At 37.8% G+C, this 27,190-nt stretch overlaps 1 protein-coding gene across 1 annotated transcript in view; it reads left to right on the top strand.

Annotated features, from left to right (window-relative positions):
• TMC1 (transmembrane channel like 1) overlaps positions 1 to 27,190 on the top strand; it is a 124,726-nt gene that overhangs the window by 63,706 nt on the left and 33,830 nt on the right. The window contains exons 5-11 of the mRNA XM_051643289.1: positions 3,060 to 3,125; positions 3,311 to 3,686; positions 8,835 to 8,975; positions 20,279 to 20,369; positions 21,685 to 21,766; positions 26,098 to 26,204; positions 26,769 to 26,867. Of these exons, the coding sequence (XP_051499249.1) occupies positions 3,060 to 3,125; positions 3,311 to 3,686; positions 8,835 to 8,975; positions 20,279 to 20,369; positions 21,685 to 21,766; positions 26,098 to 26,204; positions 26,769 to 26,867 (962 nt within the window). The remainder of the gene's footprint in view (positions 1 to 3,059; positions 3,126 to 3,310; positions 3,687 to 8,834; positions 8,976 to 20,278; positions 20,370 to 21,684; positions 21,767 to 26,097; positions 26,205 to 26,768; positions 26,868 to 27,190) is intronic.

Here is a 27,190-nt window from a genome sequence, read left to right as displayed (position 1 = left end):
TAATGATATCAACAATATTAATAATAATGATAATGATAATGATGATGTTAAATGCAATAATTAATATTTATCACTCTTATTGCTCAAATACCCAACCAAATAACAACATTGGTCTTTTAATGATGTATGCAAAACCCCCAAACACAAGAAGACAGTTATTAAGCTTGTCTGAATTACAAGTCTCCTGGGGTAGCTGTAATGTGGGTGCAGTGAGGGGTAGCTATGTAGCTTACATGCATGCATGCTTATACATTGTTCAGAGTAGACCGCAGGGGTGGTAAAGCTCCTTCATCACCCCTCCTCAGTGATTTTTTTCCTCCTAAACAGCACCAGCTGCCATGGCAGCTGAAGCATGGGAATAACTTTCAGTTCTACCTTGAGCTTCAGCTTTTATGCTAGTGACACAGCTCATGAAATAAAATAGAGTGTAAGAAAACTGGAGGATTGGCCTGTCCTCCTAGGCTTCCAGCTTCTTTTTAAAATAAATTCTAGCATTATGCTTTCAGCATCATACCCCAAGACCTAGCAGAGATCTTTTATTTTGTGGATACAGCAGAACGAAACAGACAAACCTCTAACGTTCTTCATCTCAATGCATTTAATCTCTTTATGGGCATGCACCTGTGGAGGCAGGAATGTTCTGAAATTCTGAATGTTCAGGAACTATAATTTAAAATGGTGTTTGTAGCACCCACCATTATTCTAGCTGCATGATTCCATGTAATCATTGTCACTTTTTCTACACTAGTTTTGTGGCAATAAATACTTCGTTTGGTTTTGTGCTCTTTCTTAATTTCTTTAAAATCTTTTTCTTGATCACTTGTGCACCTGAACATTCAGATGAAAAAAAGACATAAACATGCAGGAGTCATAATTCAGATACACACTCATCTAGTTGTGTTCTCAATACTTTCTTCAATTAGTCTGAACTCTACTGATTAGTTAAAAGTTTGTTGTTTGATTGTTTGTGTTTTTTTTTTTTTATCTGATATCTTACATTAAAACTTGTGTGTATGTGACTCTGCTGTTAGCAGAATTAATTAAACCCCAAGATCTGACTCATTCCCTGCTTAAGCCTCTGCATTTCATAGTCCATTATCACTTTCACTGTTACACCAATATGATGTCAGCCTGAGCGTGATACGCTTTCACTGCTAATACATGTTTCAGTATATATGATAAACCTGCAGCTGTTTGCTTGTTCTTTGTGCTTAACAGAATCTGCAGTGAGGCCAATCTTGTACCACTGAAGTGCTGTTTATTTGGAGGATATCAGCAAAAACACTATTTGTGATAAAAGACCATGCTCTATTGTTGCATGAAAAATATCTCTTTAGAGATGTCTGTCTTCATCTTTGCAGGCTTTCAATAGCAACGTAATGATCTTTGTCAAATGGAGATCCTGTTACTGTCAACAGCAGGAGGCATATGTCTAAACAGAACAAAGGAGCACTTATTTTCACATTGCACTGATGATATTGAACAATACCATTTTCCATAGACTTAAAAAAAATATTGTACAGATTATTTGGAAAGGTTAGAAAATGTAATTACAATGAAGTATTTTGTGGAGGGAACTCAGACTGCCTACATGTGTCACAGTTTTAAAATGCCTGTCAAATTTTACAAAAATAACCCTTTGCTCATTACTGCACACACAGTGAAACAAGACCCTAGATTCCTTCTTGCTTGCAGCCTTACATATTTTACTATTTTCTTTGAAACTGGATAAAGCTAAGAAGTTGTGCCTGGTAGTAACTAGAGCAGTCCCTACATAAACTGATCTATGTATAAATTTTCAGTTAATCACTAGTGACTTAATAACATTTATAAAAGGAACCAGAGAATTAAGGAATGGATGGAGAAAGAATATAAAGAGAAAAATTCAAAAGTTTTACAGATCAGTGAAGAAGGAAGGCAACTGTAGCTTCTTCTTGCCTGAGACATGCAATTATCGCATGATCATTACATGTGCCCTGTCCTACCTGTGGAGAGGGGAAACTAGACAACATACATCTGGAACATTCATGGTATAAAGGACTGGAATTACAGCTGTCTATGTCTATTCATCATAATATTTCTTCATCTTCTCATTCATCTCCTCCTACCATGTGTGTCTATATATTTCGCTGATGTGTCTCAAGTGCTATCCCACATGCACAAGCTCAAAAATTCCTCGAGTGCCAATTATTGCAGTGAGTGTATTAATTAAATATTACAGTGTATAAAATACACATGAAAAAGAGGAGTATTTGTCTTTCTTTTATATACATGTATCATCCCAGTTTCAAAGTGTCCCAAACAAACGGGTTGGATACTTTTCTGGTCATTGATGGACAGTGGAGATAGCATGTCTTGTTGAACATATTGATACTGAAAAACTTTGACAAGAGATCCACCCCAAGCCAAATAATTTTCTGAGCAGAAATGCTAGTTGCTTCTGTAAACAAATGTGTCCAATGTCTCCAATGTTTTTATTATTTCTGGAGTGCTGGAAGAGAACTGTGGTACAGCATACGAGTTAGCTGGGTCAATTCTTGTCACTGTGCTTGGAGGTTTTTGTTGCTGGAACTGAGAGTATGTCTCCTCTTTCTTCTGCGACTGTGCTCTTCAGTCATGAAGCAGCCAGGAAGCTTCATGCCCTCCAATCAGCCATATAAGAAAAAGATTCTTTTAACCTTTTTTATCTCAACCAGTGCCTATCTTTTACAGGTTTAAGAAAATCCATGAGAATTATCTGAAAAGAATTTTCATCTTCATTGCTCTTTTCCAAATCTTAGGATATTGCTATCATGTTTCTTTTGAGGGTCCTCTGTCCTACATATTTCTTCTGTGAGAGGGAGTTCTTGATGGCAACACTTTGGTGTACTGAAGAAAAATTTAACTATTTTCTCTGTCTTGATCTTATTTCTTGAGAACTATTTGCCATGTTCCAAAAAGCCAGGTTGATGAAATGGTGTCAGTACAAAGTTGTAATTGCCAAGAATTTCTTAATCTCCTTATGTTCCTAATGATTGATCCACACTTCACATGCCCCGACTTTTGTTTTCACTTCACAGATGGCAGTGATGTTGACAATGAAGAAGGCAGTGCAGTTGAGAATGAAGAAAATCTCAAAGGAACAGGTCAGTAGTCTGGACTACTTTAAAGCCACACTCAGATGTTTTCTGATCAGCTGTATGAATGAAGGAGGCTAAAAGCTCTCCTCCTGACATGCTACATTCTCTCAGGGTGGTTTGTGGTGGTTTTGTTGTGGGTTTTTTTTTTTTGTTTGTTTTGTTTTGTTTTGTTTTCCTTTCCTGTGTTCTAGATAAAGGACGAAAGAGAGCAAAAGCAAGACCTAGAAGGGGACATGCCAGAGGAAAAACCAGGCATGGTGGTGAGGAGGACGAGGGTGAGGATGATGAAGATGAGGCCAGGAGAGCTGGGCAACGCAGGCACAGAAACCGTAGACGAGGACGAGCAGCTGGAAATGAGGGCAGTGATTCTGATGTGGACCCTGGAAAAGACAGGAAGAACCAGGCAAATAAAAAATCCAAGGAAGATGGCGAAGAGGAGGAAGATGAGAAACCTGGTAAAAGTGGGAAAGATAAAAATGAAAAGAAACAAGAAAAAAAGTCTGATAAGAAAGGAAAAAAAGAGAAGGCCAACAAAAAGAAAAAAGACAAAAAGAAATCAGGATCTGGGTAATTCAGTAAATTATGTTTTTAATATAGAACCATGATTATCTTACATAAAACCTGCATTAATTTTACAGATTGTTGGTTTGTGTTTTTTTTCTCCTGCAATGAGGAAATGCTGGCTGAGTGAAATGAAAACTTTCCACAAAGCCATATCAACTTTGGTGGAACGAAGTGAGGGGTTTATCACAGGTCCAGGGTTGGATCTCACAAAATGACCAGCCAGACCCTTCTGGGGTGGCTGATATCCTGAGGATTAGGTAAAATCTGCTCAGCCAGAACCAAACTCAAGCCAGGGTACTTACTGTAGTTTAGTATCCTAAATTTATGAGCTATTCTCTAGAGAAAGAGTGAAAGTGACAGAGACAGGCAGTAAATGACAGAGGGACGTAATGACAAGTGAGATCTCTCCTGTTTTTTCCTTTCCCAAAACTAAGATCCCCCAAGCCTCAAGCCTCCAAAAGCCAAAAAATAATAATTAAGATATTATTTCCAGCACATAACTAAAATGTTGACACTTTTCACAAGATTAAGTTCTTGTTTCCCAGTCAGGTTTGAGCCAGCTTTTTATAAAAGTTTAGTGCCAAAATTTCAAATACCCAGAATAAGGGACTGAGAAGGGATTTTTTAGTCTGTCTTGCACTCATTGCCTCTAAATATTACTGTTCACATTTCCAAAGTGTTTAATGCAACCTGAGGTCTTTGGAAGACATCACTGACACAGGACACTGCAGAAAATAATTTTTTATTTTTCTGCCATGCTGGCATTCTGCTGCTCCTTGTTGCTTCTCATGCTATTGTAATAAAATCATAGAACCATAGAATCATAGAATACCAGGTTGGAAGGGACCTCAAGGACCATCTGGTTCTATCTTTCTAGGTACTACTATAGTTTATATGAGATGGCTCAGCACCCTGTCAGGCTGAGACTTAAAACTGTTAAATGGGGGAGGAATCCCCCACTTCCCCTGGGAGACTATTCCACTGTTTGACTGTCCTCATGGTGAAATATTTACCTCTTGTATCCAATCAGAATCTCCCAAGGATCAGCTTGTGCCCATTACCCCTTTTCCATGTGACTCTTTGTAGACAAGGAATCTCCATCTTCCTGGTAGCTACCCTTTAAATACTGTAACATGGTAATTAAGTCTACCTGAAGCCTTCTTTTCTTAAGGCTGAAAAAACCCAGTTTTCTCAGCCTCTCCTCATATAGCAGGTCTTCCAGTTCTCTGATCATCCTTCTGGCCCTTCTCTGGACCCTCTCCAGAGGGTCTGCATCCTTTTTGTAGAGCAGGGACAAGAAATGAATTGAATATTCCAGATGTGGTCTGACAAGCACCAAGTAGAGGAGAATGATGACTTCTTGATCTCTGCTGGTGATGCTCTTGTTGATGCAGCCCAGCATCCTGTTGGCCTTCTTTGCCCCTGCAGCACACTGCTCACTCATGTTGGGCCTGTTATCCACCAAGAACCCCAGGTCTCTTTCCACAGGGCTGCTCTCCAGCCAGGTGGATCCAGTTTTGAACTGCACTCATGGGTTATGTGCTACCATGTGGAATTTACTCTTATCCCAACTGAACTTCATAAGCTTCCTGAAGGGTGTCTTTCTCTTCTGTAGTGTCAAACTCTCCACTCATGTTGGTGCTGTCAGCAAACTTCACTAGGGTGCTCTTGATCCCAACATCTAAGCCACTTATGATCCAAATATCCATCCCTGGAGGACCACATTTGTGAATAGGCTGGCTATCAGTTCAGCTGTAATTCCGATAAAGGATTTATGGACCTGGAGGACAGAACAGAAAGGTGGCAACCTATAAATACAGCCCGCCTAGTAAATCTGTGAGGACCTATCAAAAATAAATGCTAAGTACTCTTTAAAAGTACAACTTGCTGGTGTAGCTGTTTAATTGCCAAAACATTTCAGCATGAAAAAGCATGATAAGAATAAAACAAGAAGTTGAGAAGGAAAAAAAAAAAAAAGGAAAAAAAAAAAAGAAGAAACAAGTAAAATTGAAAGGGATATCATTCTGTAGGGTCATGATATTGTACTTGCTGTTGACATTTTGGATTTTGCTAAAATTTGTAAACAGTGCCCATTTTGCCTAGGTCACAGTAGAAATCAGTAGAATCTGGTGCTGTTACCATCTTTATCTCCCCTATTTTTCACTTAGATTAGGGAAACCTCTTTATGCCCTAATTGTTCTGCATAGAGGAAATAGAGGAATCTTAGTTTAATTCAGTGTTAATAGTTTTCCTTTTCCTTTTTTTTTTTTTTTCATTTAACCTGATTATTTCATCTCTGCTAATTTGTGGTAGTGAGTTTTACAGGGTAATTCCATGGTGAATGGAGTTATTTCTGACTGAATTTTACATCTTCTGGTCTTAGATGCTATTGGTTGTTGATGTGGTTGATCCTTATCTGCTAATAAAGGTGTGAACAGCTCTACACTGTTGATAAGCATGATCCCCCAAATATAATAAATTGATCCTTGTAGTCTCACTGTGAAGACCTGTGATATTCCCAGATTCAAAAGCTGTTTTCTTCTTTATTCAGTTGTCTAATTGTGACTGTTTTGTCTTAGATAGAAACTGAATGTAGTCGTTTGAGGTACCAATCCTCAGAGAAGGAATCTTATAGTCTGTGCAATTCCTGAAGTTTAGGTCTGTATGTGAGCAGATCAAATGATAGTAGGCTTAGTCAAGAGTATAAAGGTTATGCAAAATTCCAGAGACACATGGAGTATTAAAGCAGTACAGGCACTGCATCTTTTGCTAGCAGGACAGTTGACCAAGAGCACTGAGTGCCACGGAATGTCATAACATTATCAATAAAATAGAATTTTCACAAAGAACTAGGAAGAAATGTAGCCAAATTTATTGACTCATCACACTAGACTCTTAAAGTCCTGCTAGCTTTTTCCCTGAAAACACTGAAGCTCCAAGAAAATATTTTCATATTAATTTTTCCCTTTATAGCACAGCTTTTACAAAAATAATGAGAAAAGTAGATTTCATAAACCACTTAGAGCAGCAAAGAGGAGATGAAACTAAAGCCAAAACACAGGTGTATAGTATGGGCATAAAACGAAAACACATAAACGTTATGAGCAAATTCATTATGTATGCAGTTGAAGGAGGTGCAGCTGATTTCGACAGCTCTACTGACTTAGGAAAAGATGCTCTGTGTGCATTGAATTTGAGCCAAGGAAGATGGCTGCTTGATTTGAAATTATGTTGTGTTGCTTTATGTTCTGTCTTAGCCTGAATGCCACAGTGAACCCTTCTGGCCTTATAACGCATGAGTCACAATCTTTCGTGAAAGGCTGAGTTTTGGTTCCAGAAGAGTTCTGATTTCCTGACCTGAATCTCATAGCGTACAAACACTCAAGCTAAAAAAAAAAAATAAATCTTCTGTAACTGCACAGAATTTGATTGCTTAGTGTAAATGCTCTTAAAAATGCTGATTTCTGAAGGATGTTTAGAAATTTGGACTTAGTATTTTCCTGTTTCTAAAAGAAAGTAAAAAATAAAAGAGAAGATGTGTTTGCAAAGACAAAATTGTAATGGGCAATGCAGAAAAGAGCCAATATTATCCCTGCTTTACTTCTTGTGTTGTTCTCAGCTTCCTTTCTTCAGTAAGCTCACTTCATTAGCACTTACCACTCATATTTCCCACCTCTCCCACTGCAGTCTTGTAAAACTACATATTTCAGTTTTGCATAGCCTGGCAATCTTCTTTTAAAGGAAATCCTTTACATTGAGCATTTTATTTTTGTTTTGCATAGTGCAAACCAGCTAATTTTAACAACTAAGGATTTAAGCTCTCTAAAACCAGACTCCTTTAGTCTTTCTTTTCTTGTAAAGACAGGACTCTTTTTGCATGATAATGCCTCACAATTTAATGCACAAATCTGTTTAGTGACCTTCATCCATTTGACTTAAGTTTTGATATAATTTTTCACTTGTTTTTTGCAACAGAATAACAATAAATATGTCTGGTGTTCTATAGCAGTCATTTATCCTGTAGATTTATATTTTCTTTGACATTGCTTTTTGTCACATGAAGTCTGAATCTTTATGGCTGATGGATTCAGCTTTCTAACATGACAGTATTTTCAGTAAATATCATTGAAGTCTTTAACAACAGGGCATCTGATAACTAAGAGAACTTCCTTCTTTCTTTTGCTAATTTACTCGTATGTGTCTGAAAATTTTATTGATCCTCTATAACTTTTTCTATAATGATGTGTATTTCATCGAAACTAAAGGTAAATGAGCACTGAGAAGTTTTTATTTTGCTTTATTACAAAAACAATTTTGTTTTTATTGTAACTTTTTTTTTTTAAAAAAAAACTTTTCATAAATATTCTTGCTGATAAACCCTTTTGTCCTTCATGCCACAATAATCTTTAACTAGCTGTTATCTGGTTTGGTAGAAAAAAAGTTTATAATTCTTTAGTTATCCAAAAGATTGAAACTATAGAATTAGGTGACTTAGGTAATGAATCATCCAGCTCTGACATCAGATTCTGAATATCAAGCTCCCAGAAAGGTGAATTATAAACAAAACTTCCTGAAAATAGCTTGTGTGATAAAGCTGGACTGAACCATTCCCAAAACAAACTAGAAAACTATTTAAAAAAAAACAAGAATGCTGCAATAAATTTTCAAACATTCAAATCAGAAAAATGGCTTGACCAGTGAATGGGCTGTCTTCTGGTGCTTAAACTTAGCTTTGTTGTGGCCATCATGTCTCTTCTGTCTCCTGTGGCACATTGAAGTGGTTGAATAAGTTCATTCTTTATGGCTGCAATGATAGTGTCCTCACTTGCACATTGTGAGTTTGGATTGCAGTCTAAGGAGGCTGGTTACTCCCGCAGGAACCATCAATAGCTGTCAGACACTTCCCCAGGAGAGCTGCCCACTCTCTGTGGGATCCTCTGAGTGTAGTGCTCGTTCAGTTAGGGCTCTGCTCTTCATGTGCAGGCTGTGCCTTTCATACTAAAATTAATAAAAACCTTAAATGAATAGTTTCCTCCTTTCTGTGCAAGAGTGGAAGCATTTATGTAGTCTCTAAGTTAAATACAATTAACACTGAAAACTTTTGTCCTTTCTGAGTTTTGGTGACTTTTTTTTTCCTGCTTTTGTTTGAAGCTCCGATTCTGACTCTGAGGAGGAGCCGATTACAGAGGAGGAGCTGGCTAAACTGAAGGAAGAGGTAGAAGAAAAAAAGAAACTAATTGCCACACTACGAAACAAGCCATGGAAGATGAAAAAGAAGCTGTCTGTCTTGAAGTATGGTTTGATTTCCACATTGAACATCTGCCGTCCTGCTTTGCATTTCACACTGTTTTTCTGAACTTTCACTTTATTTTTAGACCTGCTGACACTATTAACTTCAAACTATCTGTAATCTCACTGTCACAAGGTGTGCTTTCATAGAAAGTGGAGGTAAATGGCATTACAGATCAGTGGTTTTTTGTGTCTGCAGATCTCAAATCAAACATGGAAAACCTGTATATTTTTCTTTAAGTTTCTTTTACACTCCCCTGCAAAATCTTTCATTTTCTTCATTAAGATTAATGTCAGTAAACTCTTCCATTGGTAAGATTAGTATCTCACTCAAGAAATATTACATAATTTCAGGAATTCCTCAAGATTTCTGGGGTGGGAAGAGAGGATTTATCTTCCTAGTCTAATTTTTTTGAAAGAAAAATTGGTATTTTATTTTTAACTTGTGAAAAAGAAAACTGATTGGAAAATAAGCTCACATTTTCATGCATTTCTATCTATGTCTTTTATAATGTTGTGTTTTGCCCTAGCAAACTTAACACTACAGCTACAGGCTAAAAGCTACGTTTTTATTTATGGTTATATTTCTACCAAACACAGGAAGCTCTGTAAACACAGAGACATGTATTATTTTGTCAAAACTTTTGTGCACATTCTGCTTTGAATAGCTCACTCACTGAGGTACTACCCAAACACTGGCAAAATTCATGATCATGTTCTGCTAGACACATATAACAGAGAAAAGATGGTCTCTCCTGCAGACAGCTTTTGTTATGGCTACAAAACACAGATATAATGGTTGGAGAGATAATATGAAATATGGTGGGGAAGGTCTAAATATTTTTCCTTCTAGAATGTAAGGTTATTTTGTGAAGGGTACAGCTACAAATAGGACATGGAAGGTATATTGTGAAAGAAGGCAACATGGAAGGGGGTAAAAGAATGGAGTATGTGCGAGAAGTAAAATGGAATAATTGTGAAGGTGAAAGAAGTTTCAGAAAAGATAGATGAACACATTAGATATTCAGAAAGCAATTATTTTATTTTGCATAGTCTATAGTTGAAGGATACATATGCCCATAAAGTTAAAATTTGTTGAGTTTTTACCATGATCAGAGCTGCTATTTTATATCCATTCTTCTATCCCAGCTTTCCTAGTATCCTAGCTCCTAGGAAACTTCCTAGCCTAGCACAGCCCTTGGACTGTTACCCTTTATTGCTCTTCCATATGGGTGGTGATGAAGATGCAAGACATAGTCCAAGGGTCATCAAAAGAGAATTCAGGACCTTGGGACAGTTGGTGAGGGAGTCTGGAGCAGAGGGAGTTTTTTCCTCTCTCTTTCCAGTTGCAGGCAGTGATATTGTAAGAAACAGGCACATCCAGTCTATTAATACATGGCTCCATGGCTGGTGTCACCAATGGAATTTTGGGGTTTTCCATAACAGAATGGTCTACATTGCACCAGGCTTTCTGGCATCAGATTAGATTCTCTTTCAAAAGAGGAAGAGGGCCTTTGCCCAAGATCTTGTGGAGCTCATTGACAGAACTTTAAACTAGACTTGAAGGGGAAGTAGAATAACATCAGGTTTGCTCATAACAAGCCGTGGTATGATGCACCAAGTTTTGAGGGATGAAGTACTTGTGAGGGCCCTTAGCCTCTTGCTCTGGAATGTGCTGGATACACTGGAGAACACTTGAAGTGTTATGGAGTTGAGACAGGGGCTCCTGAGATAATAGGAGCCAACAGGGAAACACCAGTGAAATATCATAGGAGTTAAGGGATGTGTCTCTAAGAAGGTACCACAGACAACAGCCCCACTGGAGTGCCTCTACACCAGTGCATACAGCATGGTCAGCAAGCAGGAGGAGCTGGAAGCCACCATGTAGCTAGAAAGCTATCTCCTAGTTACCATTACTGAAACTTGGCTATCAATGCTGTGGCTATCAACAGCTACAGGCTGTTCAGAAGGGAGAGGTGAGGAAGGAGGGGTGAAGGCTTTGCCCTCTACATCAAGAAACAGAGTGTGAAGAGCTGTCTCTGAAGAATAGCCACGAACAGGTTGAAAGCTTCTGCATAAGAATTAGAGACTTAGGCAACAAAGGGAAGTTTGTGGTTGGTGTCTAGTACAGGCCACCCAAGCAAGGGGAGCCTAGTGATGAAGCCTTCTTACTCCAGCTGCAGGAGATATCAAGCTCACAGGCTCTTGTCCTGTGGTGAGAATTTCACTACTCTGACATCTGCTGGAAAAAGTAGCATAGTAAGGTGTAGACAAACCGGGTGACTGAGTTCATCAAGGATAACTTCTTCAGCCAAGTAACAGAAAGCCCTACCAGAGGCGATGCAATACTGGACCTGATGGTCACCAGTGCAAGTGAGTTAATTGGTGATGTCAAGATTGGAGGCAACCTGGGCTGCAGTGATAATGCACTGGTGGAGTTCACAGTCCTGAGGGATGTGGGACAGGAAAAGAGTAAAGTCAGGACCCTGGATTTTAGGAAAGCAAACTTTTAGTTGTTGAAGGAGTTTGTCAATAGAACCCCCATGGAAACTGCCCTCAGGGACAAGGGAGCAGCACAGAGCTGGCAGATCTTCAAGGATGCTTTCCAAAAAGCACAAAAACTGTCAATCTCCAGGTGTCAGAAATCAGACAAAGAAGGCAAGAGACCAGCATGGCTGAGTTGGGACCTGCTGGTCAAACTAAAAGGCAAGAAGGAACTGTGCAGGCAGTTGAAGCAGGGACAGGTATGCTGGGAGGAGTTCAAGGACACTACCTGGTTGTGTAGGGATGGGCTCAGAAACGGCAAGGAGCAGCTAGAGCTGAACCTGGCAAGGGATGCAAAGAATAACATGAAACGCTTCTACAGGTATATCAGCCAGAAACGGGAGGTCAAAGAAACCATTCCCCACCCTAACGAACACAATTGTTAAACTGGTAACAACCGAGAAGGAGAAAGCTGAGGTACTCAACAACTTCCACTGTAAGACAAAGTCAGATTCATGACTACCTGAGGAACATGAACATGCATAAGTCTATGGGACCTGATGAGAGTCCACAGGGAATAGGCTGATGTAGTTGCTAAGCCAATCTCACTGAATTTTGAAAAGTCATGGCAGTCAGGTGAAGTCCCTGGTGACTGAAAAATGGGAAACATTGTGCCCATTTTTTTAAAAGGTGGGAAGGAGGCTGCTGGGAACTACAGACCTGTCAGCCTCACCTCTGCATGGGAAGATCATGGAACAGATCCTCCTAGAAGCAATGGTAGGGCGCATAATGGATTTGAGACAAACAACATGGCTTGACCAAGGGCATGTCCTGCCTGACCAGCCCAGTGGCATTCTATGATGTAATGACTGCATCCATAGACAAAGAAAGAGCTACAGATATCATCTATCTGGACTTCTGCAAGGCCTTTAACATGGTCCACGACAATATCCTTCTCTCTAAAATCGAGAGAGAGAGGGATTTGATGGGTAGAATGAGGAATGGTGGATAAGGAATTGGTGGCTTGATGGTTGCACCCAGAGGGTAGTGGTCAACAGCTCACTGTTCATATGGAGATCAGTGACAAGTGGTGACCTTCAGGGGTTCTTATTTGGACCAGTGTTATTTAATATATTCATCAATGACACAGTGGGATCAAGTGCAACCTCTGCAGGTTTGCAGACACCACCAAGCTGAGTGTTGTGGTTGATGTGCCTGAGGGACAGGATGCCATCCAGAGACCTGGACAAGCTTGAGAAGTGGGACAGTGTGAACCTTAGGAAGTTTAATGAGGCCAAGTGCAAGGACCCGCATCTGGGTCAGGTCAATCCCAAGCACAAATAGAGGCTGGGAGATTGAGAGTAGTCCTGAGGAGAAGGACTTGTAGGTGTTTGTTGAGAAGCTCAACATGAGCTGGCAATGTGCTCTTGCAGCCCAGAAAGACAAAGTGGTAATGGTTTTGAACTGAGAGAGTGTAGATTTAGATTATATATTAGAAATAAATTATTTACTGTGAGGTTGGTGAGACACTGGAACAAGTTCTTCAATGGAGTGATGGGGGCCGTACCACTTGAAGTGTTCTAAGGCAGGTTGGAAGGGGCTTAGAGCAACATGGTCTAATGGGAAATGTCCCTTTCTCATGGTAGGGGGTTTGGAAGTAAATGATCTGGAAGGTCCATTACAACCAAAACTATTGTATGATTCTATATAAGGAAGAAATTTTTTATTATGAGGTCATGAAACACTGTAATGGGTCGCTCACGGAGGTGGTAGAAGTCCCATCCCTGGAAACATTCGAGGTCAAATTGGATGGGGCTCTGAGAGACTTAATCTAGTTGAAGAAGTTGCTCATTGCATGTTGGTTGAACTAGATGAACTTTAAAGGTCCCTTCCAACCCAAAAGATTCTAAGTCTCTGATTAACATCAGCTGGTTCTCTCAATCTGCTTATATTAAACTATAAAAAAGATATATTTGAGGACAACTGGCACACACATTGATAGTGACAGTAAATGATGATTAATACAGACAGAAGCCTCTAAATCAGATATGCAGTTATTTACATATGTTTTAGCTCAGCCACTAGTTGTGGCTGAATCAGGAGCTCCTGAATGAACATCTTCAGCCTATGCCATCCATTCGAGAGCAGAGGAATGGGAATATTAATCCTTTCCAGCCTCAAAAATCTGTGTTGCTATGAAATGTTTGTAAATGGATTAGTGCTTCTAGTCATCCTCACTGTGTTAAATTACTGCATTTTTTTAATTCTCCGAGCTGAGCTTTCTCAATCAAACTAATACTCAGTTCTCAAAATCCCACCCTTTTATCTGACTTTCTTTCTTAATAATTTCTTTATTAATATTCAGGGTGAAGTGGTGCTTGTACTTTCAACATGGGCAGCAATTCTACCTAAAATTCCAGTAGTTTATCAAGTTTAGAATTCTTATATTTATGAAATCGAGACTGGGAGACTAGACATGCATTAAGTTTTGTTTGCTGACATAATAAAGTTAATTTTAGTAAAAAATGCATATCAATGTGCTCTTATGGCAATTTGCAACAATATTTTTTTTCTATGCTTTGCTGCAACCCTCCATGAAGGAGGCTTGGAAGCATATTATCAGCTAATTTGCGCTAGAAAAAAAGTGTTTTCCAAAAGCAAATTACAGTTCTTCATATTAGCTTATTTACTTTGAATCTACTTCTATTGAGTGAGGAATTACTTTTATTGTTGTTTCTCTGTCAAACAAGATTCCAAAAATAGTTACCATTTATTACAGGCAATCTTATTCAGATTGTAATTGTTCTGTACAGTCATGCATAACTCAGCACTCAAAACACATAAATCCAGCAAACAACTGGAATTAAAAAAAAAACAACAAAACAAAAACTAAACCCTAATATATACTCACATTTTTGAATGTGTGAGGGAGCAACCTGGTCTAATGGGAGATGTCTAACTGCACTTGTTTCTGACTACACCTTGAGACAGTATGGTCACATCTTTACAGGTCTGGAGATGTGAAAATAGTGAGGAATGAAAAGTGTTATACAGGAAACAGCATCACCACTCTCCCAGGCGATAGGAATTCGACATGTTAGGCTGCAGGCTGGGGACATAGTCTGTGCTGTTGAGAGCCTGAATGTGGCTGAAGTCCACACTTCTCATTTCCAAGACAAATATTCTCCTTCACAAAAGCTTTCTCATTCTTTTCATTTGCCTTCCACTGGTTTACATGGTTTGTTGGGTACTGTTGTGTGTTTTCTATGGGAGATGTTTCACAAGCCAGTTAGTAAACTATTAAAACAAGTGAAATGAAATTATATTTTTTTAAAAGGCAGCAAAATGTCAAGCTTAGGCTTTTTAAAGGACTTCCAATTTTATACAGACTGTGAAGAGAGCCATGGCAACTTCCAATTTTTCCTAAGAAAAGTATTCTGTCTGCTAGGGACAGAATAGAATGTGGTGATTTTTCATGTTTTTTTACTATAATTTACTTTATTGCAGGAATTAGATTACTAATCAAGACAGATGAATTAGAATTTTTTTTTTTTTTTTATAAGTATACAAAATCTAGAGATACATGAGGTGTATGTGCAGGATGGTGGAAACTCCTCATCTTTGGATGCACTCTCTGTACTCCAATGAATCAGTATTTAATCTCTCTTACTATGGACATACTGACACTCCTGGAGGCCAGCCTGGACATCCTTGAAGACAGCTGGGTATTAAATAACACTATAATTTGCCCTTTATTACTGCCAAAATGCTTTTTGAGTGAGCTGTGCCTGACAAGGGCTGTTTTGCAGTTAGTTTTTAGCCAACTTTTAAAGACTTGGAGAAGTCCTGAGTGATCAGTATTAATATGACACTTCTTTTCATTGAGTTTTTAGATCTTGGAGACTGAAACCTTCCTGAACTGTTACTGAAAAATGTGAGCAATCCACTTGAATCCTATTAATTAGCAAGAACCTCTGAGAGCTGTAATTCATCCTCTCGCTGCAACATTGAAGTGCCCGAAGCACTGTACACCTAGCACTTTGGAAGCTGTAACTCCACACCTAGTATTAATAATTAACTGTGTCTTCTCTGGGACAATAATGCCCAGTCCCATGCAACATTTATTAGTTCCTTGTGTCTGTAATTCAATTAATAAGGTTTCTCTGAAGCTTCTTTAAATTCACAGTTAGCTAACGGGGCACACTTTGGCCTACCTTGTGATATAGGTAATTTACCTATAACACATGATACCAGTGATTACAAAGCTCAGTTTTGTCACTCTGCGTTGTTTTTGACACGTCCTCATGTTAGTGAAGCTGCATTACTTCCAAGTAGGCATGCATATGTATATGTATGTGGTTTTGGTACTTCTTAGTGTTTCTAAAGGAGTTGCATACATTTAGGACTGCTTTTTATTACTTGGTTGTTATTTCTGTCCTCACATTTTATTATTAGCATGGAAGAACTGGAGCAAAGGACAAAGTGTGGCAAAAGTCTGCAGGGATGCACAGAGGTCTTTGAGTGAGGCAGTTTTTAGACATCAAGGTAGAAACTTGAATTAAGTAAAATATTGGATTTAATTTAACAAAAAAAGTGTGTTACTCATGGGAAAACGACATTGCAAACCTGTTCGTTGACTGAATGATGCCAAGTTGTTGCTGAACTTTTGAAGCCAGAAAGCTTAAGCAGAAGTCAGGCAAATGTCTCCTTAACCAACAAATCCACAGAGATCAGGAGTAACCCAGTGGAACTAACCTGCTGCAGAGATCTTGAGGGGAAAAAGGCTGAGGAGGAGAAGGAAAACGTACTTTGTTTCATGGCTAGACCATCGTCTGGTAGCTATGTTTTCTGTATTACTTCCTTGCATATATGTGCACACATATTTCCGCACCATTACTCAAAGAACCACTTTCAAGCTCTGCTTCCTCACTGAGTTTGCTTCTCAGATATCCCATTAGAACTCAGGTGGGGATTTTTCATAGAATCAAGTTGTTATTGAGATTTGTATTTAACCACCAATTAAATAAGATCTTTAAGTCAAGCAAATATTAATGGATTCAGCTAACAGATAAGTTGCTGTGGGCCACTGAATAACTCCTCTGTATATTTTAATGTGGTGGGTTCCCTTGTAAGACCTAGTTTGTCTAGGTAAGTAGCATTAAAATGTTATTCAGAGTGTTAATAGTAAAATCCACCACACAACAAAAAGCAGACATACTTGTAGAAAGTGAGAGATACCTTGAGTTCACTTATGCCAAAACTGAAAGAAGACTTTCACTCTTTTATTTCAGAAAATATTTTAAAAATAAATAAAAATTCCATTATTTACAACTCCATAACAATCATAGAATTGTAGAATATTTTAGGTTGGAAAGGATACTTAAGTTCATCGAGTCCAACAATTAAACTAACACTGTCAAGTCCACCACGTCCCTGAGTACCACATTTATATGTCTTTTCCAGAGATGGTGAATCAATCACTTCCTTGGGCAGTCTTTTGTAGTGCTTGACAACTTTTAATGAAGAAATGTTCCCTAATATCCACCCTGAATCTCCCCTGGCACAGCCTGAGGCCATTTCCTCTCATCCTCTCACTTGTTATTTGAGAGAAGAAACCACCCCCACCTCACTACAGCTTCTTTTGGGTAGTTGTAAGGAGCAAGAAGGTCTCCCCTCAGCCTCCTTTTATCCAGGCTAGACAACATCATTTCCCACAGACACTCCTCATAATGCTTATTCTCTGGCCTCTTCACCAGCTTTGTTGCCCTTCTCTGGACTAGCTCCAACACCTCAATATCCTTGTAGTGAAGGGCCCCAAACTGAATGCAGTATTTGATGTGCAGCCTCATCAGTGCTGAGTTGGCATTCTTGGCCATCTGGGCAGACTGCTGGCTCATGTTCAGCCACCTGTCGGTCAACATCCCCTGGGTCTTTTCCTCTCGGTGTCTTTCCAGCCTCTTTTCCTCAAGCCTGTAGCTCTGCATGGTGGTGTTGTGACCCAAGTGCAGGACCCGACACTTAGCCTTGTTGAACCTCACACAATTCGCCTTGGCTCATTGATCCAGCTATCCAGGTCCTTCTGTAGAGCCTTTGTACCCCCAAGTAGATCAACACTCCTATCCAACTTGGTGTAATGTGCAAACTTACTGAGGTTGCACTCAATCCCCTCATCCAGATAATTGATAAATACATTAGAGAGAACTGGCTGTAGCACTGAGCCTTGGAGAGCACCTCTCATGACTGGCTGCCAGCTGGATTTGACTCCACTCACTACAACCCTTTGGGCCATGTAACATGTGCTTAATTTCTATTAACTATACGATTATTATTAACTATGTGACAATTTTGGCTATTACTTCACAAGGATGGAAAATATTAATAACCACAGTTTTTAATGCATGTTTGAAATATCTTCTTTTCATGGTCAGTGTGAAATGGCATTAATGGCAAAAGTCCTATTAATTAAAAAAATCAGAATGTATTGAAACTAGACTAGAATGCAAACACAGTGTAAAGGGAAAACTAAAATAATACTATAAGCCCACCATTTGGTCTTAGTTGATTTTTTCCAAGATTTATACCACAAATTTGTAAATGCAGGAAAGCAACATATAAAAAAAGACAGGAGTTTCTTCATACTTTTTCACAAAACGTGTAAGTAGCTTCACAAATATTGTACATGCATGGATCCAACTGATTTTGTGCTTCATTCTTGCATATGTAACTCAGTTAACTGCATGCGTAACCACACAGGAGGGAGTTTAACTGGTATCAGATAAATTTCTGGTTTGTTTGGGCTGAATACAGGCTATTGTAATGAAAATCTCAGAGAGACAGATTATAAAGCAGTAACATTTAGGGACAGTTTATAACAGTTCTATAACCAGCGCACACTGGAGTGGGGAAGAAGAGATACAGGGAAGAAGCAAACCTCATCCACTGGCAAAGTCAAACCCAGGGAAACATTCAGGAGTGTCAGCAACATTAAACCTGGAGATCTGGACCATCACCTTCAAAAAGCAGTGTTTTTATTTGCCCTGGAGAAAAAGCTTAAATACTGCTAACACTCTAACATGAAAGATTGCTTAGAGAGTCCAGGAGACAGACAGGGGTAAGAAAGACTATTTTTTGTAGAAACTTTGTAAAATGACATTTCAAACAAGTCACCAGAAGGTTTGGATCAAGAGTTTAAAATAAATCTTTTTATTACTTTTGTTGTGGAAAGTTTATTTTTATTTTGACCTAGCTTAATGTTATGGCAGAATATGTTTGTGGAGATCTGTTGTACCCAGCTACAGCAAAAGTATGTTCATATCCACCATGGATACTTTTTTATGATTAATGATTGTTCTCATATTATCCCCTTAAATTTTGAACTTTGTTCACTGAAAACAACAACAAAAACCAACCAAACAAAAAAAACCACAAAACCCCCCAAAACAAATAAAAAAAACCACTCCAAACTTGTATTTTGTGCATTGTGTATATTCTATACAATAAAGGCACATAAACCCACAGATATTCTAGAGTTCTGTAGGTTTTGATTTCAGTAATTTTTCATTAAAAAGCTCCAATGCTTGAATTACCTAGTGATGGATGTGGTGGTATAAGGTTTTCCAGAATACAATATGCTGATTTGGGAGATGGGTATATATCCAGTTTATTGATTCTGGCTTCTTTTATGGTACGGCTCCAGCACTGACTGCTAAGTTTATGAGGAAACTGCCACCTGCTGTTAGGATTGACTTAAATCTCCTGACATTCTTTATCACAGCTACACTGCTATTCTGCCAATGCCATTTGCAGATTTTGCACTTTAACACAAAATTTTTGCTGGCTTACCTAAAATACGCAAGCAGAAGACAGAATCGTGATAATTAATTACATTTAGTGAACACTTCTGGTGGGATGTGGATCACAACTAACATTTTCCAAGTAGTCTGCCTTTTTTTAAGTGCTTAGTGTAATAATGTAATATACAGTGTTTTGCAATCATCTAGTGCAATGATAAAATAGCTATACAGTCTTGGGCATACATTGACAACTAAGAATTTTTAGTTTGTTTTCTGGTGGTTTAGATCAGCACATTCAGCCTTTAGGGAATATATTCTCAATAGATACGCACATGAAAGTCATACTTATTAATTAAAATTAGATGAAATGGAGGAAATGTTAGTATGCTCTTGATCTATTCTGTTTATTATTCAATCCATAGATATTATGTCTTTTTAAAGTAATTTTAAAATCTTATTTTCATATTTGTATCACCAGGATATTTTTTAATTTCTGTATCTTTATAAACCAAAATTTAGTCTTTTGTGAACACCGAAGCTACACTTCTAAGAAATTATTCTCAAACTGGTGCAGTTACAGATGAAATATGCAGAAATTCTGAAGGCCTAAATTAAATCTAGTATTGAGAAAGGTAGACACAGTGGAACCAAAGCTTCAGTGTAGATATATCTTCAAAATAAAAAATAAAAATAAATTTCCTTAAGCAGCTAGACAACAATTTTTATTAAGTGGAACCAAAAGGAATAATAGTTTGTAAGTGGCACAGACAGCATCTGAACTGCAAAAGAAAGTCACTGTGACTGAAAATATTTGATAGCATTAACTGGATGTAGGCACATCTTGGAGCTCAAATACACTTGGTTTAGACTGGATTCATGAAGTTGCTTGTTCTGTTGATTAGTCTTGTGTGAAATACAAAATCTTAGAGCTTTTCTTTCTAAAAATTACAAAAAATTTACATTGCTATTGTGTATGCCATATCATCATCAGAATATCCTCTATACCTCTCTTTTGCCCTCATTTTCCAGGGAAGCTCAAGTTTTTGTGGACAAGTTTGAAGGTGCTCTTGGAAAAGGAAAAGGAAAAAAATTCTATGCATACAAAGTGATGATGACCAAGGTAAATTTATTATTTCATTAACTTAATGTAATCCAAATTAGGAGACTTTAGCAGATTATTGTCATAAGTAATCATCTGCCAAAATACAGTTCTTTGTCTTTCTTTGCACTTTAATGCTCTTATTTCCACTGCCCTCACATGGAAAGATTTCTAAAACAAGTTGACAGTTTGTTTGAGACTTGTCATGAAGAAGAAAATAAATTGTTTTGGAGAATTTGCAGTAGTTAAATACCTTGTGGAAGTTAATTTCTCTTGGTGTAGATTGGGTTTTTCTGTGACTAAACACAAAGATCATTATTTTCCTTGAGACAGTCCTATGTGAAGGATTAAATAGTGTCTTTCTGCCACTCAGAACAAATACTGGAGGAAACCCCACTGAGCCAAGGCTCCACAGCCACATATCTCATAGGAAGTAATATGGCTCTGTAGGACTGGGACCAAAAGGCAAGAGTGGTTGCTGAGGACCCTATTCTCTGTTTAGTCCCAAGGACTAAGTACCCGGTAGCCATGAATCTGGAATAGTATGCTCCTTGAGTACATTCCTCAAATACAACTTTTGTCTCAGTTTTATGTCCTTACTCTATTTAATGGTGCAAATATAAGTCTGGTAAATTGGGACAGTTTGGGAAATTCAGTTAAAAAAACATACTTTCCCTAAACTAAGATGCTGATGCAGAATGATGGTAAGAATATTTGAAAGGATTACTTGCTATGGCCCTTAGTTAGACTGGATTTTCTGCAAGTAGCTGTGTAGTCACATTTCATTAACATTAATGTTCACAAAAAATAATTAGGTTTTCAAACTCAGCTGGGCAAAGGAAATTCAATTACAGAAATTATCCAACAGGTAAACTACTGGATAGACTAGTTAATTAAATGATACAGCTTGAGTTCCAGAACCGAGTTAACAAATTAAAAAATAATTAACAAATTAAATTATCAGAAAAAAACTTCTAAAAAAAATGTAGGAATAGCATGATAGGAATGGATTATTTAATCATTCTTCTTGTGGAAGAGGCTTCACAGAAAGCCAGTAGGAGACATATTCAGAACAAAATAATATGCATGGTTCTTCATAAGCTAGTGGTTCCATTGCAGTGGGCTCTGCCAAAAGATATTGTGGACAATGAAGATTTTACATTAGATCAAGATGAAATTGAGCATCTGGGCACTGTGATGACTTTTTTTGTTGTAGCTGTTGGTTTTTTTGTTTAGTGTTTTTAAAATTATCTGTCTGTCTGTCTGTCTGTCTGTCTGTCTGTCTGTCTGTCTATCTATCTATCTATCTATCTATCTAATCTCTGACCCTTTTCAGAAATGGATGAAATTTCAAAGAGATTTTGAGAATTTTAAGACAGCCTGCATACCCTGGGAAATGAAAATTAAGGAGATTGAAAGTAAGTACTCATGGCATCTAGTACGCTACTCCTGGTGCATACAAAAATGATAAATTATTTTCTGATACTTTAGAAATAAAAGTCAGTATTCAATGGGTAGCATAAAATCATAGAGTATTTATTATTCATTAGTATTTATTCAGATTGATGTTATAGATAGTTGAAAATTTCCTTGAGAGAATGTTAGTCACCTTAAAGACAAAAATCCTCAATCTACAGGTAAAAGTTCAGGAGCCACTGTTGAAATTAATCCTGGAAAACTGGATTTGTGATTTAGCCATTGCAAACCTTCACTTTATTTTTTCTTTATTAATACTATATTAATAATTTCTGAGGTGTATTTTCATCATCCTAAGACTTACTTAAGAGGTATTTTTGGGTGTTATTTCTATACTTTTCCACCACATAAGGCAACACAGAGAAAACAATTGTGGGGTCAGATGAACACATATACTAGGTGTAAATATAAACAAAACAGTGTAGTTAGTACTCCAAGTATGTTTCAGAGTAGGTTTTTTGGCACAAATAAGTTTTGTGTTTCAGTTCCAGTGGTGAATTTAAACTGCAGCCCTCTCCTTGAAGGAAACTTGGCTTAACTGCATAGATATCTGAGAGACCATCAGAAGCTTTGCCACTGATGAAATGCAGATGAAAGTGCAATGGAAACTGATTTTAGATAAGTTGCCTTTGGAAGAAGAAGTGGGTTGCATCAAAAAGCAATAAACAGAGAAGTAGAATAACAGGAAAATGATAAAATTTGAATTTTGTAGAGTTTGGACTGCAAAATAACACTTTAAGAGGATGTCCTTAAACATACGGCCTACAGACTGCTGAACAGATTATCTATTCACTTCAAGTGGAGTTTATAAAAAAGCTTCTGCATAGCTGTAGCTAAAATCAAACTCAGAAGCAAGATGTATGCTGGTCTGGAGACATGAGAGACATCTTGAGGATTTGGGAGAGCCATGTTTCTGCAAGTTTCTGCAGAGGAGTAGTCCCAGCAAAAATGGTTCTGCTAGTAGTGATTTCCAGCAGATGTATCTCTTTTCTTGTAAAATCAGAATGGAAAAACAGAACAGGGTCATTTTTCCTGTCTTTTTTTTTTTTTTTTTTTTTTTTTAATGTATTATTGTTATTTGAAATGAGTAACATTTTTTGCTGTCACCTGTAAGATCCCAAAAATCACAGTGGAATAGTACCTTTCATAATCTCAAGTGGTAATATTGTAACATTTATTCTTTATTTATTAATTTTGGTTCTGTTCAGCATATTGCTAAGGCAAGCTGCAATTGTTTTTACTCACAGAAATAATCCTCTGTCTGAATGATGGTAATTCAAGAAGTACAGTTAAACCACAGTTTGGTCCAAAACTCTATAGTAAAGAATAAGGCTTGATTTTAAAGGAACAGCTCAGAAATATTGCTGAGGGAAATAAGTTTGTCACTAATTTTTTATTCTGTTTAATCCAAAGAAGTAACTCTCAGCATGTATCTCATATCAGCGAATTTTTAGAACTAAGACCAAGATAATTTTAATGATGATGCCGATAAAGCTGGCAAGTCCCAGGAAAAACAAAAAAAGGTGGCGGAGGGTGTGGATGGCGTTTGGATGTTAAAAAAGGAGAAGGGAGGGAAACTGAAATGGCAAAAAAAGCTAGTCTGTGTACAATGGAAGAGCAGAGAAAATCTAATAGTAATCAGAGTTTATACATAGGTAGGACATGTACTACATTGGTCATATATCAAGTTTAGTAAAAGAGAGAGTTTTGGCATTAAACTGTTGGTGCTAAGCCAAGGATTATTCTGCATTCTCCAAACCTTAGATTAGTAGAGTCAGTGTGAGAGAATTTGTAAAACCATTTTTTATTTGAGATGCTGATCAAAATCTCTAAATTTGATCAGACATCAAATACAGAACACAGTGGAGGAGGAGCAGCCACCTTTTTAAGAGATTCAGCTTTGAGCTTGTCTGCTTGAACTCCAGGGAAAAAAAAATGTTCTTAATAATTGTTCTCTTCAGATGTGCAGTTGTGTTAAAGTAACTCAGAAACAACTCTGCACAGAGAAGTGAGTTTCCAGATGGCCTAAACTGAACAAGGACCTGGATCCTCTTCGACTGCTAGCACAAATGACTTTGACTTCTGAGGCTCAGTTCAGCTCCTTGAAAAAGGACAATAACACTACTGAATTAAACACATGGCATCAGGCTGTGAACAGGATGTGCATGGTAGTATTTATAAAGAATTTGGCAGAAAAAAAGTCTTTGTTTAAGACTTCACATTGGACTTGTTAAATGCAGGACATTAAAAAACTTAGATAATCTTGTCGGTGTAGGCAACATGTTACATGTAACCACGGAATCCTTCAGTTCATCCAAAACACTGAGGAGTGGCTGAAAAAAATGGTTGAGCAATAGGCTTGGACACCAGGACCAGTATTTTAAAATATACTGTTGTTGGACAGCATTGTCTGTGGTGAGTTCTTAATCATGTTAATTTCCATCAGCTGCAGTCTCATGCGGCAAAATATGGTTATGGAAAGGAAACTGAGGGAGCACTGTCTACATGACAGCTCATTTCTGGAGGAGACAGTACAGTGAAACCAGCAGCAGACATCAGATTATGATAGGTAATGTAGGCTGTTTGGAACACTCCTAGATATCTGATGATGCAAAATGAGCTGGCTCAGTTCTGTTAAGGGACAAATGTCTTTCAGAGCATCCACACACCATTCAAGGAATCACATGCACACAATAGGAGTCTGACAGCTTGGACTAGTCCCTTCACAGTGAGCCCACAGGTCCCCCTTTGGCCTCCTCACTCACACACATTCACTCTTGGGTGCTTCCTTGTCCTTCAGTCTGAATTTGTTGCTACAGTAAAATGTGGTTATTTATGTCTCAGCATTTTACAGAATGGAAGAATCTCTTATTTTACAGAATGGAAGAATCTCTTACAGGGCTTGTAAACAGTGTGAAAACAGTGTAAACTCCTCTGAACAGGGAGATTTGCTTCTCAATATTTGCCATCTGAGTGCACCCTTAACCTGACTGTATGTGAAGAAAACTGTTAAAAGATCACTTTTTCACCTGTGAAGGACTGGTAATGGGTATGAGATCTGGTATTTTGCTATCTCAGAGGGATGAACCTAAAATAAAGCCTTATATTATTATGTCAAACTAACAGAGATTATCAGCAGACAATTACTCTACCAGTTATCCACCTATGCATTAAATATCTGCTTTTGTAGAAGGCCCTGACTTCAGATGCTTTATCTATCTAGCTTAATCTATGATTAGTATCTGCACATGTGTAAATAGGATAGTCATCTAGCAAAAAAGGATGCTGATATGGATGTTGACAACAGAAGCTATCTAGTTCACTGGGGTGAGGGGATGGGATGAATAAAAAATTCTGAATACAAGCAAAGCTGTTGAAAAAGGAGACTAATTTGAGGATGAAATATTATTCCTCAAAGAGAACAAACAGCTTTCACAATAAAGGGAAGTAATTATAGCCATCTGGGAGTCCCCTTCTCTTCAAGATCATCCTGGATGCAGTCCATGATATGATGAACATGACTGGCAGCTGTCCTGCCTTCAGCAGGGTGGTGCTGCAGCAAGCTGGGATTGAATTTGACCTCTTACTGCTATTTGGCCTGACTGATGCTTCCCCTGCAGCCTCTTCTTCTTTGCATGGGTCTAGGTCAGAGGTGTAGACCAGGTGAAGTCCAAGGCTTCATCTGTGCACCTGGTGATGGGACTGTCTTTACTTCCATGTGAAACACAGAAATAGCTAAGTAAGGGAAAGAAAGGGTACAAACCCTTATAGATTTTGTTGTTCTTCTCTAGTGAACAACTCTGGTGAGCACTCCAAAAACAGAACTTCTAAGTACTTTGTGCCCTTTGAAAGATTACCCACACTAGCTAATTCTGTGCAGCTTCCTACTAAAACTGGGCTGGTGCTAGCTTAACATGTCAACAATGCTTACAAATCCACATAATACAACAAATAAAAATAAAAGGTGTGATTTGCTTTGAATCCCACTGCTAGAGGATCTAATGCTGGTAAATATCACAACTTTTATGTGATACTAAATACTCTTTATAAAATATACTTTAATATTTTTTGTTTCTGTTTTCTCTGCCAGGTCAGTGAATGCTAATCTACATTATCTGGAAAAAAAGTTATTAGACTTCTGATAATAAAGACAGTGAAAAGACACCCCTGTTTTTATTTATTTTAAGTAAATTTTCAGCAAGTTCATCTAAAGGTAAAATAACATAAGAAGACTAACTTATCTGCCCTTTTTTCACATCTTGTGTATTTATAGGTCACTTTGGCTCATCAGTGGCATCTTATTTCATATTCTTGCGTTGGATGTATGGAGTAAACATGATTCTCTTTGGCCTGACCTTTGGACTTGTAATGGTGCCTGAGGTGGGAATCTTCTACATTATCATTGAGAATTGTTATGTGAATTTCTGTCTTTTTAGTGAGATTTTACAGGACTGGACATTTAAATAATATTTGTAATCTCTTTATGCTCCATTTACAAGTATTAAGATGTACTAAGGCTTTAAAAATGTACTCTTTCGCAGACAGTTGTTACCACATGGAGAGATGTCTTGAAACAGACATGACTGAAAAATGTATTTAGGTTGTGTCCTAAAAGTGTTTTCCTGTCATCTGGGACAGTGCTTACCTACTTTTTTTTTTTTTTTTTTCTATGGAGAACTAAGGAGAGGAACTGGGACTAAGAAGGTGCCAAGTGAAGTGTCTTGACTAAAACATGCATTGTGATAGAAATAAATATTACAGGTCTCCAAGGCACCATTCAGTATTCTCAGAAAGAATTACAGAAGTAGGTCATCCTCACTAAGCAGTTAAGGCCTATAAAACAAGTAATGCTAAGAAATGATAGATTGCTTTCCCTTCCTTTTGATATTTTGCTTTAAAATGTAAATTGCAGTTGTTTTTTTTTTTGTTATTATTTTTTCCTAGGCTTTGATGGGAAAGCCATATGGCTCTTTACCTAGAAAAACTGTCCCAAGAGCTGAAGAAGCAACTGCTATGAACTTTGCTACTCTCTGGGATTTTAGCGTAAGTGCATAAATTTGCAATGTGTACATATTCACATGTCTCTCTGATTATTATGAGCTTTTAATTAATTAATTAATATTCAGAGATTTAATATTAAATAGTTCAGAAGAAAATGGTAATAGAATTAACTTACATGTTTGTTACACAAGTTCTGTGCATAGTCAAAACCTATAATGAAGCTCAATATCCATGTGCACATTTCAGTGTATGTAGCAATCTAAAGGCACATGGGAAAAAGCCCCAAAGCTGGATTTACATCCTGGCTATCATCTTTCCATTTCTTATGGGAGAATTTGGTCCTCTGTTTTTACATGCCTAAGGTT

This window comes from Apus apus, chromosome Z, assembly GCF_020740795.1.
Source record: "Apus apus isolate bApuApu2 chromosome Z, bApuApu2.pri.cur, whole genome shotgun sequence".
Taxonomy (NCBI): Eukaryota; Metazoa; Chordata; class Aves; order Apodiformes; family Apodidae; genus Apus; species Apus apus.
This window is presented reverse-complemented; position numbering and strand designations above follow the sequence as displayed.